Genomic DNA, 16,386 nt, shown 5'->3' with positions numbered 1-16,386 from the left:
AGTAAAAGCTGAGCACCAGAAACCAGGTGGTTATTTACAACCTTTAGAAATACCAGTTTGGAAATGGGAACAAATTGGTATGGATTTTATCGTTGGACTTCCTCGTACATCAACTGGACATGACTCCATTTGGGTAATTATCGATAGATTAACAAAAACAGCACACTTTATACCTGTGAAGAAAACTTACTCTCTTAAGAGACTAGCTGAAATATATATCAAGGAAATAGTGTCACTGCATGGTGTGCCATTAGCTATTGTTTTTGACAGAGATCCTCGTTTTGTATCTAAGTTTTGGAAAAGTCTACATAAAGCTATGGGAACAAAACTAAACTTCAGTACAGCATATCACCCGCAGACAGATGGACAAACAGAAAGAGTCAATCAAATTTTAGAAGATATGCTAAGAGCATGTGTAATAGATTTTGGAGGATCATGGGATAAACATCTACCTTTAGTAGAATTTACCTACAATAATAGCTACCAGTCAACTATCCAGATGGCACCATATGAGGCATTGTATGAAAGGAAATGCCGAACACCAATTTGTTGGAATGAAGTTGGAGAGAAGAAATTTGTTGGGCCAGATTTAGTACAAGAAACAGATGAGAAAATTAAGGTTATAAGAAATCGAATGCATACGGCTCAAAATAGACAGAAAAGTTATGCCGATAACCGTAGAAGAGATCTAGAGTTTCAACAAGGTGATTGGGTATATTTAAAAATCTCGCCAATGAAAGGAATCAAAAGATTCGGCATCCATGGAAAATTAAGCCCAAGATATATTGGACCATATCAAGTAACACATAAAGTTGGGAAAGTCGCATATCAGTTAGAGTTACCACAACACCTACAAGGAGTACATAATACCTTCCATGTCTCAATGCTGCGAAAGTGTTTGCGACGGCCAACAGATAAAGTTGAGATGCCATTATTACAACTACAAGATGACCTAACATATCAAGAATATCCTATTCGTATCTTAGGATCAATTGATCGTAAGTTACGTCAACGAACAATTCCATTTGTTAAAATACAATGGAGTAACCACAGTGAGGAAGAAGCTACCTGGGAAAAAGAAGAGGATATCCGCAGAGATTTTCCCTATCTTTTTTTGGATAGTAGTGAGTGAAATTTCGGGACGAAATTTCTTTTAAGGGGGGAAGGATGTGAGGAACAACATAATTATATACAATATAATGAGATGTTTGGCTAATTAATTATGATATTTGAGTTAATCCACGTATTAATTTAGTATTTATGAATATTTGCAGTTTACATTATGAAAGTGAAAAGTAAAACTTTACCATGGCCCACATGTCATTGTGCCAACTATTAGAGATGATTGCAGAAATTCACTTCTAGGCCCACTAGTAAGTCAAATGCATTAGTACTATGGGCCATTGGATTGCAGTGGCAGCACACAGTACGTCTGACTCGAGTCTGTCATGTAAAAAAAATACTATAGATGCCCAATGTTTTGTTTGGATAAAGTTCCAAGTCACTGATAAAGCATAACTTTTTACCTTGCTTATCCTCCACGTCATGTGACTCTAGCAAAACCATTGTTTTCCTTTTTTTTTCAGAACACCAAATCCATAGGCACTCATAGGCTTGTATGAGTTTAATTGTTTTGACTTAAGTCCACTGATACTTCAGGACACTGACTATCGGGCCATCAAAGTAAATCTTGATACCTATACTAGTAGCGCACGCAGCTCAGTTTGGATTATCTTGGAGCAGGGAACACGTTACCTTGCATGTTTATCATTGCAGAATGCAAAACTTCCGTAGTGGCCAAGTTATCGACGCTTATAAATAGAGTAGTAAACCACCTGCTACTGACCATCCACAACGAGTCTTCTTCCAACACTCACACACCTTCACTCAAGTCTTCCTCATACAATATACACGTACACACACTCTTGCACTTCCATATTATTATTAGTCAAGATCATTAGTGTACCATTAGGGTGCTATAGCCTATAGTTAAACTATAGTTTGGGTATTCTGTCAAGTTATAGTTCGGGTTTCCCGCCGAGATATATAAACATCGGTTTTCAAACGTCGGTTCTGCCAAAATTTCATATCAGGACAAAGACGCTATATCTTGGTTTTCTTAGTAAGAGGCAAGCTGCGTTGACACCCGTCTTATTTATATCATACTTTTATTTGCAAGCTGCGTTGACACCCGTTTTATTTATATCATGTTTTTATCTGCAAGCTGCGTTGACACCCGTCTTATTTATATCATACTTTTATTTGCAAGCTGCGTTGACACCCGTTTTATTTATATCATGTTTTTATCTGCAAGCTGCGTTGGCACCCTATTTTATTATTATTATGCTTTTATCTGTAAGCTGCATTCATACCCTATTAGAGTAACATATTTATATGAGAATTATTGTCTGTTTATATTTTAATATTGTATTTCCCGTTATTATAAATTATTATCCATTAATATTACAGTTTGATGTTACATTTTAATTAATGTTTGTATTTCTAGAATAGAAATACATATGTTCAACCAATTATTCATATTGTTGTCAATCATTAATGGTAGAGTGGATACTGACGTGGACAGTCGATACATTTTGAGTTACCGGGAGTGCCTAGTGAAAGATCTAGTCATGTAGCCGGGACTATATTATTCACCTGTATGGTGTAGCACGTGCATTGAAAGTATCATTTGGGACTGTCCATAGGAAAAGCTCAGGCCTCGTCGTGGTACAAAACACGACGTAATATTAGTGATTGGACAATCTCTGCAGAGTTAAATAAACAATAAAAATTTGATATTATAATAATTCAGATTTATTTATACATGCAATGTCTTTATCTTGCTGAGTATTTTATACTCATAATTGTTTTGGGTGTTAAACGTAGAATCTCAAGGTTATGATCAAGACAACGACGACTAGATGCTATACATGGGAAATTTTGGGATATATCAATAATGTAGTGTTTAATAATTTGTTTACATCAAAATAAGTTGTATAAGTAGACACATAATCATGTAAATTATGACATCTCATATAAATAAAGCTTCCGCTAGTTGCTCTGTAAACCACTAATTTTATTTGAGTATTTTTGCCCTAATATGATTATGGGTTTTTAATCCATAATTATGTGGCGGCTGTCATGTGAGCCTGTGTTCGGGGCGTGACACTAACGGGAAACAATAAAAAATTAAATATGGTCATATATTTTGAGATGTGAAAGATAGTATATATTGGAGGGTTAATTTCTACACTAACTTCTATGTGAAGTAGAAGTAGATAAGCATCGCTCTAATATAGTATTTGCCTGGGCTGATGGCCGAACGCTGGGTTAGTTGATGGGCTGGACCGGAGAACGGAGGCCAAGAGCGCATAAGAGAGGCACGACCAGCAGAGCAGGACGAGGAACATCGAACAAGAGAATATAGAACAGACTCCTCCTACTTCCGGTCTTCTTCCTCCTTGAGCTCATCTTCTCCAATCCCTTCCCTTGCTGCTGCTCTACCTCTTCCCCCAGTCTTCTCTTCCTCTCTACCCAATATATTATATTGCTGATTTCAAGTCTAGGCCCCAACTGTATCCGCTCGTTTTATTGACTCGGTTGCCACTATATATTTCTCTGAGATTGAGGTGTATCTGGACTCTGGTGTTCCTGTGTGTTAACTTGAGTCCTTGTCCTATTGGGAACGTGACAGCATGAAGCAATTTTGAATTGATTGGTGCCGCGGATCGGTCACATGCATGCACTCTTCCACACGTATGTAGTACTTCAAACCTCCATGGCCTGCCATACTGTCATGGAAAAAAAAATACTTTATAATCTGTTTAAAATAGTGCTAACCTCTGTGCTTAATAAAGTTGATATTCTCACATGAGCTTGTTTTCATCTCCTTCTAATCTCTTTCTTTTGGTTTCCTTACTTCTCTTGCAAGTTTTTCTTTTTCGGTTGTGATTTTCGTTTTTCTTTTTGAGCTGTAGTTTTTTCATCCTTGTGAATTTGATCTATTTGTTGTTAGAGGCATAAAATACACGTATAATAGTACAAATTTAGGTCTTCCATTCTCTTCTCTCTAAGTCATCAACTTAGAGAGTTTCTTCATCTGATGATCATCTTCTTGAGTTCCTTTCAAAGTTGCGAGCTTTTTTGTGGCTAGAGTCATGGAATGGTCTTAAATAAAACTTTATGTTCATCCATGGAGTCACATGTTATTGATTCATTTCTTTGTTTCTATATATCTGCTTCCACTTGAATTTTTAAGGTATGTTGGGTGAAACAAAGGAGAAGGACATTCGATTCAAAATAATTTGATAAGGCATCTATTCACCCCGTCTAGTCGTCATTATTGGTCCTACAGGCTAGAAATATTTTAGGGAATACATGGATAATATAATTTTGTGAAATATTTATGATTTGGGATTTAGATTCGGTTGACGTGTGTATATTGACATGTTTCCTTATTTTATTCCTCTATTGAATCAGAGTCTTGTATAAAGTTATTTTTTTCTCCCTCATGATCATGATATTCTCTAACATATGTGTGGCTATATATGGTATAATATTTTCTTTTCTTTTTAGTTTGTCTCCGGACTACATGACATAATCGAGAGTGATACCTAAATTAATAGTATTTAGGTGAAAAGAATATACAAGTTGCAAGGCAACAACACTTTAGGTTAATTTTGTTATATGGTATATGTGGGTAATTTAGAAGCAAATTATTAGGCTCTTTTGGTTATTTTTTATACAATGGCACAGGTGGAAAATTTAGAAGCATACATTTAGAGTATTTTGGGTTAATTTTTTCATAATGGCAAAGGTGGGTGATTTAAAAACTCATTAGATCCAATTGTTATTATTTTCAATTATGATTAGAGTCTATCAAATTGATGGTGGGATGTTTTGCTTTTTTTTTTGCGAATTTTTAAGATTTTTCTCTTTTTCTAACACATCTTATGTAAGGGTTAACTTGAAGGCTCTCCAATCTTATGTAACTAATAACCAATGCTTACTCCCATACACAACCGTCGACTATAATAATCAGAGCAGAGAATTTTAATGTATATAATTAGCATTATCCGGAAGTGCGTGCTGGCAGTACAATGGAAAGGCGTCCGGCCGGAAGTGAAGTGCATACAGTAGTATGTTGGTGTGCAATAATGAATGAAGGCCCATCGATGGATCACCCCCACGCACAAGAATATCATGGGAAAAAGTGTTGCCAATTGCCATGATGAGAGTGAGACCCTTCCGTAGCTCGCTCGCTTTAGCATCGATCTGGCAGCTTTCCACCCTTCTACACCTAGTTTAAGCGCATTGCAGGGTGCTCTTAATTATCAGGATAACAAAAGATATACTCTAACCGAAAGAATTAATCTAGTCGTACTTGTATTATTCTACTGCATGCGTGCACGGTTCACAAAACATAATGATTCTACATCCATCGCGTTACGCATATGCATTAGTATTGCATCCATCCGATGTGTCGCCTCCAGCTGCATGCATATATATGCTCGTCGTCAGTTTTATTTTCCTTTCATTGTCTTAGCTAGCTTGCCTGTGGTAAAGTACCATTAAGAATTGTTTAGCTTGGCACACATAGTACGTACATGAGTTGATAGTCCACTCCCTTGTAGCAATCTTATATTTACTAATTGGAGGCTTCTTTTGGTGCCTTCACATTAATCTTAGAAAAATCCTAGAAATTCTCATAAAAAAGCAAAACATCCGACCGTCGAATTGATTGATTGACTAACTGTAACCATAGATCAACAACCAGAAGAAACAAAAGATTAAAAAACAAATCAGAGTCCAACTCTAAGACTACTTCCTTCCTGATCTTTCCTTCTTTTTTTTTTATAGATATCCTTTGTCCAACAAGGTTACGTTAGCAAACTCCAACTTAGTTACGTTAGCAATAAACACACTTTTCCAAATCAATTAAAATATACCAATTAAATATACGTGTAATCAGATATTACAAAATTAAAACAACAAAACGCAAACATATTACGGATTATCACATAAAAGTAATATCAAAGAATTTATAATGTATCTCAAAAAAATAATATGAGATACGGTGACAATATTAAAAATAATAATAATTTCAAAAAATCAAGAAACAAATAAAAATCAATTTGCATAACACATAAAATAAAAATTATAAATTAGATCTATTCACAAATAATAAATATGATTTCAATATTATGAATAAAAATTACATTTATATTTTATATTCTAATATTTAAATATAAATAGCTGATGTATCTTAGCATACAATTATTATTAACACAAATATCTAAAATTCAGTTGTATGCTAAATTTCTAGCCTGTGCAATCGCACAGGTTGATGCGCTAGTTACTACTAATTAGTTACAATTCATGGAGCATGCAGGGACGACTTGAGATTCGGAAATTAATTAAGATTGAGTCGAGCTGTTGATGGTAAAAAGGCACGGAAGCCCCACTGCATGGAGGGTAGAGCTAGCTGCCAAAAGCCCGTGAGTGCAAGCATCCAATCCAATGAAGCAGGCCAACGCAAAAGACCAAATAAAGGGCCACAGCAGGGCGCACGGGCTGAAGATGACAACGAAAAAGAAAGAAAGAGGCAGCAGGCATGCATACCCTCCAAAGTTGAGCAATGTGCGGCCTTGAAACCATCGACGACCAGCTGATTTAATTTCGTTACAAATCAAATAGAAATAGGAGTAGTACATTACATACAGTTCACGCTAGCTACTAGTGGTACAGATAGTAGCTGGGAGATCTGCATATATACCCGTAATGAAGTAAGTATATACTGCTATTATACATACATACCAGCTAGCTGACTCCTCCATATACGAGTATTAATTAAGTCTTGCACTTACGAGGACGAGAGAACCGTACGTGCAGTTTCTGGAGTGTATATATATATATATATATGTAGCACACGACGACATGATCGTATATCATCGACACGTACGTACGCACCCGGACGTCACAAGCGACGTCTCGATCACCTAGCTAGCTAAATACTGGTAGAACGCATGGATGCCTCCCAACAATAATTAACGCCTAGTTAACAAGGCATTCATATATAATCGACCGAGCGACGACGGATCGATATATAGAAGAATCAGCTAGCTAGCTGCATGCATATGCATGGTAGATCTGAGTGCAGGTGGTTGAGCTACTCGAACTGGACGATGGAGCTGTAGACGCTGTCCGGCTGCCAGTCTGCGGGGATGACCTGGTCGGCGACGAGCGTCTTGCCGGACTCGTTGGTGATGCGCAGCGAGAAGGGCCCCTGCAGCGGGCGCCGGGTGTCCATCCTCCAGATGGAGCCCCACGACTCGTGCATCGGCTCCCACACGCCCGTCGGCTCGCCGTCCTCCGCCCGCGACTCCATGAGGTCCACCTGCACCACGTCGCCGTCGCCGTTCTCGTACTCCACCAGCACCGCAAGGTAGTTGGGGTTCGACCCATGCTCCACGTGGAACGTCACCGTCAGCCCCTGGTACTGGCACGGCACCCTGTAGTTCATATGTGTATTCGTACGTGCTGCATTGTCAGTGTCACTACGTACGTACGACTGCATTTAATTTGTGATACATACATACTTATGAATGTTAATTTGTGTCATTGTGTGTGTGTCACATCGATCCGAAGCGATCTGGACTAACAAACAACCAAGAAGAAGAAAATCTTGTTGCATAAATGCTGATGCTGATGCCGATTTGGACATTTGGTGTTTTCTGCTTTTCCCGAGAAAAAATGAAATCCTTTTGGGGCCCAGTGAAAGCAGCATAGATAGCTATGCCGTTAAAAGTTGGTTATTATACTTACATTGTAGAGGAGGACATTTGTGTGTGCCCGCCCAACATATATATATAACCGTCGCCGTAAAGGAGCTAGCGAACGGTGGAGAGGAATGAAAACGACCCTTTGCCTCCACTACTAATTCCAAACTTAATTTGAAAGCTACATTTTGATCCGGACGTTTTTTGATGCTTCTAATAACCAACGAATGGCAATTTCTCAACCTTGTTTAGACCCTATTTCAATCGTAGCTTTCCGCGTCGGTCCTTTTTTATTATGCAAAATTGTTTTTACTTATATATTGGGAGTTACTCTAGGTAAAACCAATAGTGAATTAATTTGTTTGTCTTCTGTTGAATCTGAAAATCTCGATAGAGAATTTGATAAGCATACCAGATTTTCATTGGTGTGTGCAAAATTAAGGTATACAGTATTAGAGAGAGAGAAAATTAAGAATAATGACCTCTTGAACTGGATGTCGATGATGCCAGCGTGTCGGAGCTCGTCGTTGCGTTCGTCCTTGGCCATGGCGCCGAAGGCGGTGCCGCTGAGGTCGAAGTGGTAGGGGGCCACGGGGTAGTAGTTCATGTCCGTGATGATCACCGTCTCCGGGACGGCGGAGCACGCCGGGTGGGCGACGCACCTTATCTGCAGCAACAATCCAGATCGAATAATAATCATGATTGGATGAGAGATGGATCGAATCGCAAACAGCACGCACGTACGTACTAGTGGTATACGCAATTACTATATTACAGGCTGGACAAAAAGACACTTGCATTGTCACGTGTTGGCAATGGCAAGTAAGTGCTGCAACAGTAATGCATGTCCTCAACTCAAAATGAAGCTGTTACTTAGTAGCTAGCAGACCTGGTAGCATGAGCCGCATCCTTTGCCGTCCTTGAAAAGTGGCTCGTTGCCGCAGGATGTCATGCCGGAGAAAGGAGGCAGGTTCACGTTCTTGAATCCGCAAGCGCCACCTACATTATTGATTTGATTGAGCTAGCTACTTCTTAGATCCTGTTTGTTTCAGATTATAAAAGCTGGATTGTGATCAGAATCCAAAAATTAAAATAAACAGCTGGATTATGATCACAATCCAAAAGCTGAAACAAACCGCTAGTTGGAAAAGCTAGATTGTTATAATCCAACATACAGATTGTAACAATTCAGCAATTTATCTTCCATCAGATTGTAACAATCTACAATCCAGCTTCTTACAATCCACAATATATAAACTATTTTTCACAATCTCCAACTCAAACAAATAGGCCCTTAGACAGATATATTTGATATGATATGATGCCAATATATAGCTATTTATGTACCAATGCAAACTGATGGATGAGTCCGATAATAATGCATGCATACGGCGGCGCGCATACCGTTGTCGTCTGGTCCGGCGCCGTTGGGGGCGCCGTACCAGGTTGCCCTGGCATTGAGCCAGCCGCTGGAGTCGGCACTGGAATTTGCGGCAGGGGTCGGGGTGGGGACTGCAGGAGCCGGAGGAGTGGTGCGGGCCTTATGCTTGTGCTTGGCGCAGCAGCCATGGCTACTAGCAAGCAGCAGGAGGCACAGCAGAGCAGCCGCGACGGCGCGGGAGGAGGAGGAGGAGGAGGAGGATGCCATTATTCTCTCTCCAATTTGGATGAATGAATCTGAATTGTAGTGTCGCGTGTGTTGATGCCAATGCCAATGCCATGCATGGTCTCTGCTACTTATAGGCGGCAAGCTAGCTAGTTGAAGTGCAGGCAGGGGCAGCCGGTGGATGCATTGCTTTGGACGGGTGGGGCGAGAGGGGTCACATGTGGCTGGAGCGACTAGAGCAGCTTGCTTGCCCCCCTTGCCTCGCCTTGGGGTCACGAGCGTACTACTATACTAGCTGCTTCTTCACATTCTCGACCTCCTGTGACCACCCTCCCTGTCTTTTTAGATGTGCTTGCCGGCCGGTTACATGTGTGCAGTGCAGTGCAGCAGCTGTTTTATTCATCGAATGCACCTAGAATCCTAGATAATACAAGTTGATTGTGCTTGACAATAGGCTACTCAATAATTGAGTGACTACGTACCCAACAGTAATCGCGACAAGACTGAAAAACGAGATGCAATCATACAAAACGATGCAGTGCGCCTTGGAACGAGCCAAATTAAAGCAGGTTTTTGTACGCTCAGGCTCAGCAGCTGGTGCTGACGTGCTGTCAAAGGAAAGGTGCCCTGCTCTGTCTACGTGTGTTGTACGTGCACCAATGCAACCAGGCATTATTAAGAAAGAAAAAAGCGATGGTGGTTAGAGGTTACTGCTGCCGGATCCGCCCGTGAAACGGAATTAATAAACGCCTCCTGCATTTTAATTTAGCGCATCTGAGAGTGAGAGGCGCACCATGAGTTTGTTCGTGTTGTGGCACCATGCACCTCACCCGACCATCCTTGAAAAGATCTGCTACCTTCCACAGTTCCACCGCAGAATGCAAGGATCGGACTTTGTTTCAACGGTGACCCGATCAGATTAGAGCTAGAGACGTTCGGCCAAGGCACTGTGAATGCATGCATGCCACATCGAATTGAAGCTTCTTGTAGATGATCTTATATCAAAGAGCAGATTAATGATGGGTATCAACCCTGAGTCCAGATAAATTTCTAGCACCCGCCTGCCTGCAGCGGAAGGAAGATTTGTCATTAATTAATTCTCTCCCTCCGTGATGGGCTATGATCCAACCGAATGGATACTCAATCAAAGGAAAGCTAGCGGACCATCTAACTTCTCACTGGATCAGAATTCTGATCTATGGCGCGCGTGCTAGCTAGGGCAGGCCCGGTACAGGTTAGAGATATTATGGATGGGCCTCCCAATATTTGGAACGGTTGGTGTTGGAACAGCTCAAAATTAAACTCAAAAGGAGGCGCGACCGAGTTGGGGATGCATCCTCATTCCACATGCGGCGGATGGAGCAGGCAGCACGCGGCAACTGGTGTCTCTCTCAGGGCGTCTCCAAGGACACTGAGTTAATTAGCTACTAGCTATAAGAGATTTATGTCACTATTTATCATAGGTGGAGGAGAGAACGGAAGAAGAGACGTTCCTCATGTGAATCCATATTAGACTAATTCTAATGGTTTTCTTTCCTTCTCACTCTAAAATCCCTTCACAGTGGGATTCTTTTCCCAGATTCGTTCCCTTCAGATTCCTGCATTCCAACAGCATTCTCTTCTTCGTTCCCTTCCCCAACAGACTTTCAATATTCTATCATTCTTTTTAACTACCACCCTTTTTTTACGATACATTACGTATATGTGGTACTTGTACGCCATATAAGATATTTTTAAGGGGACCGGAACGATCGATACACATGGGATCTTATTTATTTCGGCGATGAAATTGTTAAAAACGCGCAATACCAGTCTGTTTCGGCTCATCGTCGTGGACAAGAATGTTGTCATGCTAGACAAGAAGCACATGGGAGCTGGCTTCTTGGGCACGAGTCTTCCCGTGGAAGGAATTGTGTACGGACGCTTCTCCTTGCAGGGGAAGCTAGGCACTGGTGGCTTCCATGTGAAGATTGGAGTCCCTATTAAAAGGGCCGGCCGTCATATGTGAGAGGCACACTTCTTCCCTATCTTGCATTTACACAATGAGCTCTTCAGACTCTGAAGAAATGCTAATGTTCTCGTCGGACTCGAGCGACGAAGAGGACGAATTGCTTTTGCTTGTCGCCATCGAGGAGGAACAGGTTGCATCGCAGGGTCGGAGCCGTCAGCATGGCTCCATCCCGAGCCATGCGGTCATAGACCGTGGGCACCGGGAAGGTGCTGCTAGGCTGTTCAGGGACTACTTCGCCAATAACCCAGTGTATGGTGAAACATTATTCCGTCGTAGATAAGACCATCTTCTATATGCACCACATATGAAGGTAGCGACCCGTAATAACGATTGTTCACCCTATCAGGTTTCAGATGAGCCGTCCATTGTTCTTGAGAATTGCGGCTGTTGTGGAGCAGCATGACCCATGGTTTCGGCAGAAGAGGGATGCAACCGGGAAGCTCGGTCTAAGCCCCCTACAAAAAATGATTGCGGCCATCCGCCAACTAGCGTACGGAGTTAGTTCAGATGCAGTGGATGAGTATGTGCGGATCGGGGGTAGCACAGCGATGCTGGCCTTGAGGAAGTTTGTCCACACTATTGTCTTGCTTTTCCTTGATGAATAACTCCGTGCACCCACTGCAGAAGATACCGATCGACTCTTGGTTGAAGGCGAGCAAAGAGGGTTTCTTAGGATGCTTAGGAGCATCGACTGCATGCATTGGATATGGAAGAACTGTTTGAAAGCATGGCATGACGCTTATACCGGCCATACTAGCAAGCCGTCCATAGTTTTGGAGGAGGTTGCGTCGTACGATCTATGGATATGGCATGCTTTCTTTGGAATGCCTGGTAGTCTGAACGATATAAATGTTTTGCACCGGTCTAACATTTTCAGTAGGCGCACCGACGGTACTGCGCTAAACGTGTCATACACCGTTAACGGTAACAGGTATGACATGGGGTACTACCTAGGGGACATAATTTACCCCGAATGGGCGACCATAGTGAAGCCAATTTCAGCACCAAGAGGCAACAAGAGCGTGCATTTCTCCGCCATGCAAGCAGTAGTCCGGAAGGATGTGGAACGTGCATTTGGTGTATTGCAGTCGAGGTTTGCCATAATTCACGGACCAGCTAGAGTTTTGGATCAAAGCACACTGCAGAACATAATGACCGCATGTGTCATAATGCACAACATGATAGTTGAGGATGAAAAGGGAGGCGCCGCTTCAGAGGAGGTATTCGACTATATGGGCGAGAAGGTGACAGTGCATCGCGATCCAGACCAAGCACTCCTGCATTATGTCGAAGCCACTGAAGCCATCAAGAACCGTGCATTGCACCACCAATTGTGTGAAGACCTGGTGGAGCACATTTGGAGTCTTCATGGAGCACAATAGAACTCTGTTGAATACCTCTGGAGTCATTTGATCATATATCGTGTAGTAGTGTGGCATGTATGTTATTTTATGTTCCCCTAAGGTACCGTTTGTATCATGGTACGAAGCATATTTTGTATCGTGGTATCGTTATTGTGCACCTAGTGATGTGAGTGCTTGTGAGCCGTGTTCGTAACCACGTGTTGTGATGTTCATGGATGAAATAAAGTCCGTTGCATTCGATAACCAGCAAACCGTGATGATTGCAAACCGATATTAGAATAGTATGCAGCGCCACATGTTGTTCATATTGCACAGAGAGTAACCAAGTTTGGCAGGACAACAAAGTCCCAGGACAACCAAATAAGCTGGACCTCAAGTATTGTTCACAATGCTCATAGATTAACCAAGTTTGGCAGGACAACAAAGTCCCAAGACAACCAAATAAGCAGGACATGAAATATTGTTCACCAAGCTCACAAAGTAATGAAGTTTGCCATTGCACCAAAGTTCAAGTCGGCCTGGACATCAGAGGGAAGCAGGACATAAAGCTGGGACGACATGAAACAGCCAATACAAGAAGATCAGCACATAGCAAAGAACAGAAACACGGCCTCCTACGGGGTCTCCTCTACGAGCTTCCACTTTGCCAGAATATCTTCTTGCCTCTTCCTGTAATACTCTCGTAGGGGACCACTAACAGTGTCCAAGTTTATTATACGTTCGTCTTGATCATTAACTCGGACAGATGCTTGCAGGCGTATTACTTGGATCTACTCCTTCTTCAACTCGACCATAACCTTCTTTGTTTCAGTAAGGTCAACTAGGTGCCTTTCATACATACCACCAGAGACGGTTGCCAATGAAGTAGTGGAAGGAGATTTGCACGCACGGGCCGTTTTAGCTGCGTCCCGTCCAATAGGCCAAGGAAGCTCCATCGAAGCGTTCGAGGCCGCGTCATTCGCCACTTTGTTGCATGCAGCTTGGCTCGATTGTGTATCCATCACATCCTGCAGCATTTGTGCCTTCGTGGACTCGTGGGCGTGCCATTTCGGGTGGTCGGCAAGCATGACCCAGCAGTGCGTGTATGCAAAAGGCTTTCCCTCAATGCCCTTATATGTCGTGCAAGCTCGAGCCATCTACAAAAAGAATGAATGAGTTGTTGTTCCTGCATGTTCAAGGTAGATTTACAACAACAGATCAGCACCTTAAATGGTTACCTTATCATGCTCATTGGTCCCGCTAGGATTCAGTTGCTCAACCTTCCTAACATGAACCATGAACTTGCTAACTGCGTCCGTAATGAGCTTCATGTGGTTGATTAGAGCCTTGTCGGACCTAGTCATCATGGTTGGCTTCCTATATGTGTTGAAGTACTTGGCAATTCTTCCCCAATAAGTCTCCTTGGACTGATCTGTACCAACCACAGGATCCTGGCTGACGTTTAACCATACCGACACGAGTAGCTCATCTTCTTCGTCTGTCCACTTTGTTCGGTCAGTCTTTGGCTCCACCTTCTTCTTCTTCTTCTTCTTCTTCTTCTTCTTCTTCTTCTTCTTCTTCTTCTTCGATGTTACCTTCTTCCTACCCTTCTCGTCGCTGCTCAAGCTGAATTGCCCCATCTCCTCTTGTGCAATAGGAGTGTCCAAAACATCGAACTGTGATAGGTCCGCTTGCAGTATAGCAGATGAGGTACCCTGGGCCCCCATGTCTTGGCCCGGCCAAGTCATACGATCGAAACTATCCTGGAGCATACTCTCATAAAATGGATTCATAGCGCCCCTTTAAATCATTGACAACAGCCATCAATAGTTTTGGATATTACAACCAAAAGCGTAGAACAAAACATCTACAACATCATGTAAGCAAAGATATACTGGACGGCACACATCATGGTTTCAATTTCCTGCATTGTAATAACTACAAACCAATGCACCAAAGCAGCGAAAAAGAAACCATTTCAGTGTCAACTCCCAACCAATTACTACATCTTATTTACCAATGCCCAATTGATGTATTGAGCACATGACAACATCATAAACAATGCCCAGCTACCAATTTTCAGGACACAACACAATCTGAACCACTGCACAGTTCATAGTTCCAACACATGAGACAATAATAACCAAAGGCCAGTTTTGGTTTTCAGCCCATGACAAAATCAAAACTCATGCCCAATTGATGTTTTCAGCCCAAGAGAACAAAAATATCAAAGTTCCGTTTAGGTTCTCAAGGCCATGACACAATAGAACCAATGCTCGATATATGATTTCATCACATGATAGCTTCACAATATTTGCCCAGTTTAGGTTCTCAGGACTCTTGACAAAAACAAAACCAATGTCCATATGATGTTTGTAGCACATGACAACATATTAACCAATGCCCAGTTCATAGTTCAAACGGTGCAGGAAGCTTCTTCATTCATATATTGAAAACTATAGCACCTCATACAGCGCAAACCAACTACATGAACAAATGCAATCATACAGGCTTGACCTAAAACGTTAAGATAGCGTCTGCTCTCAACTAATCAACAACCTTTCACACCATAGGTGCACTCCCAGCAAAGCACACATGAACTACTCCACTAAAACCAAGTCACACTTCTGAAACCAAACACTAAACCCGATTACAGCCTCCAGGAACGATCCGATTCAACTGAGACAGCCTCCTCCGTACTGGAACACAGAACCTCATCTGTGCTCCATTCAGAAAGGAGGACGTCGTCTCCGTCATTGTTCATGGATCCCCATGCTTTGTCTTCAACCACTAGGCTACTGCTGTCTGGCAAATCATCAGGGATCGACACGACTGAACCGCCTAGAGTGCATCCTCCACTTGGAAAACAAGCTGACCCAAATCGACCGGGGTGCTCTCGGGACTCAAGTTGTCATTCGCAAGCTTCTTCAACGCGGCAGCAGCCTCCTGCACATGGTCTTGCATCATCGACACAAGCGCAGCAAGAGCTGCAACGTCTATCTACAACATGGAGCAGGGGATTCCGTGAGTCGGATGCCAAATCCAGGACGATGGCAACACCAGTGCAGCCCTTGGCTCGCGCCCCCCACCCCCACCCCTCCCACCACCGCCGCCAGCCCTCAGCCTCCCCTAAACCCGCACGAAAGGCCACCCCTCCCCCCACCTTTCACCAGATCTATGTTTCCACCTCCACACGCTCATATCCGCATCAAGAAGATGGGGACAAAGTCGTACCTTCCGTCGCTTGTAGTCGTCGCCGGCGCGCCGCCTCCAGGGAAGTCACCAATTCCCTCCGCACGTGCTAGATCTTTCCTCCGGGACCCAGAACCCCTCGTCACCTCCCTTCCGCCGCCCCCATCCTGGGTCGCGCCGGTGCCACCCCTTGTCTCCGCGTCTTCCACCTGAGCGCGCAAGGCCAACGTCCGGACTCTTCCCCGCTCGACTTCTTCGCGAAGGAAGGGAACCTCTCTCCTTTCCCGTCCCACGCCGCGCTGCGACGGGAAAGCATTGGGCGGCGAATTTCGTTCCCGTAGAGATCGTTTTCCCATTGTGAAGGGAATGCCACCCGGGACGGGAACCCATTGGGGTTGGTCTTACATGTGATCGAGGAAGTGCCTCGGACGTATGTAATTTTTATAACCCTATTAT

The 16,386-nt window shown here is 42.8% G+C and overlaps 2 protein-coding genes across 2 annotated transcripts; both read right to left on the bottom strand.

Moving 5' to 3' along the window:
* Positions 1–6,593: 6,593 nt before the first annotated feature.
* On the bottom strand, positions 6,594–9,724 carry LOC133911338 (expansin-B7-like). The gene is made up of 4 exons (XM_062353539.1): positions 9,183–9,724; positions 8,668–8,777; positions 8,261–8,445; positions 6,594–7,511 (listed from the first exon to the last, which is right to left on the bottom strand). The coding sequence occupies exons 1-4, from the start codon at positions 9,424–9,426 to the stop codon at positions 7,169–7,171; spliced, it is 882 nt and encodes a 293-aa protein (XP_062209523.1). The 5' UTR covers positions 9,427–9,724; the 3' UTR covers positions 6,594–7,168.
* Positions 9,725–13,529: 3,805 nt separating this feature from the next.
* LOC133911323 (uncharacterized) lies at positions 13,530–14,465 on the bottom strand. The gene is made up of 3 exons (XM_062353517.1): positions 14,334–14,465; positions 13,977–14,189; positions 13,530–13,895 (listed from the first exon to the last, which is right to left on the bottom strand). Exons 1-3 carry the CDS (start codon positions 14,463–14,465, stop codon positions 13,530–13,532), a joined length of 711 nt encoding a protein of 236 aa, XP_062209501.1.
* Positions 14,466–16,386: the final 1,921 nt, after the last annotated feature.

The sequence above is a fragment of the Phragmites australis genome, chromosome 3, assembly GCF_958298935.1.
Source record: "Phragmites australis chromosome 3, lpPhrAust1.1, whole genome shotgun sequence".
Lineage (NCBI taxonomy): Eukaryota > Viridiplantae > Streptophyta > Magnoliopsida > Poales > Poaceae > Phragmites > Phragmites australis.
Note: the sequence above shows the minus strand (reverse complement) of the source record. Positions and strands in the feature narration are given on the sequence as shown.

What these genes read in the sequence shown, in the direction of transcription:
- LOC133911323 (XM_062353517.1), bottom strand. Translation starts at nt 14,465, where the DNA reads ATGGGGGCCCAGGGTACCTCATCTGCTATACTGCAAGCGGACCTATCA. An exon ending in ACGAGAAGGGTAGGAAGAAG is followed by an intron (nt 14,190 to 14,333) that starts GTAACATCGAAG and finishes AACGTCAGCCAG; the next exon opens with GATCCTGTGGTTGGTACAGA. An exon ending in GGACCAATGAGCATGATAAG is followed by an intron (nt 13,896 to 13,976) that starts GTAACCATTTAA and finishes TTCTTTTTGTAG; the next exon opens with ATGGCTCGAGCTTGCACGAC.
- LOC133911338 (XM_062353539.1), bottom strand. Translation starts at nt 9,426, where the DNA reads ATGGCATCCTCCTCCTCCTCCTCCTCCTCCCGCGCCGTCGCGGCTGCT. An exon ending in CGCCGGACCAGACGACAACG is followed by an intron (nt 8,778 to 9,182) that starts GTATGCGCGCCG and finishes TCAATAATGTAG; the next exon opens with GTGGCGCTTGCGGATTCAAG. An exon ending in ATCGACATCCAGTTCAAGAG is followed by an intron (nt 7,512 to 8,260) that starts GTCATTATTCTT and finishes TATGAACTACAG; the next exon opens with GGTGCCGTGCCAGTACCAGG.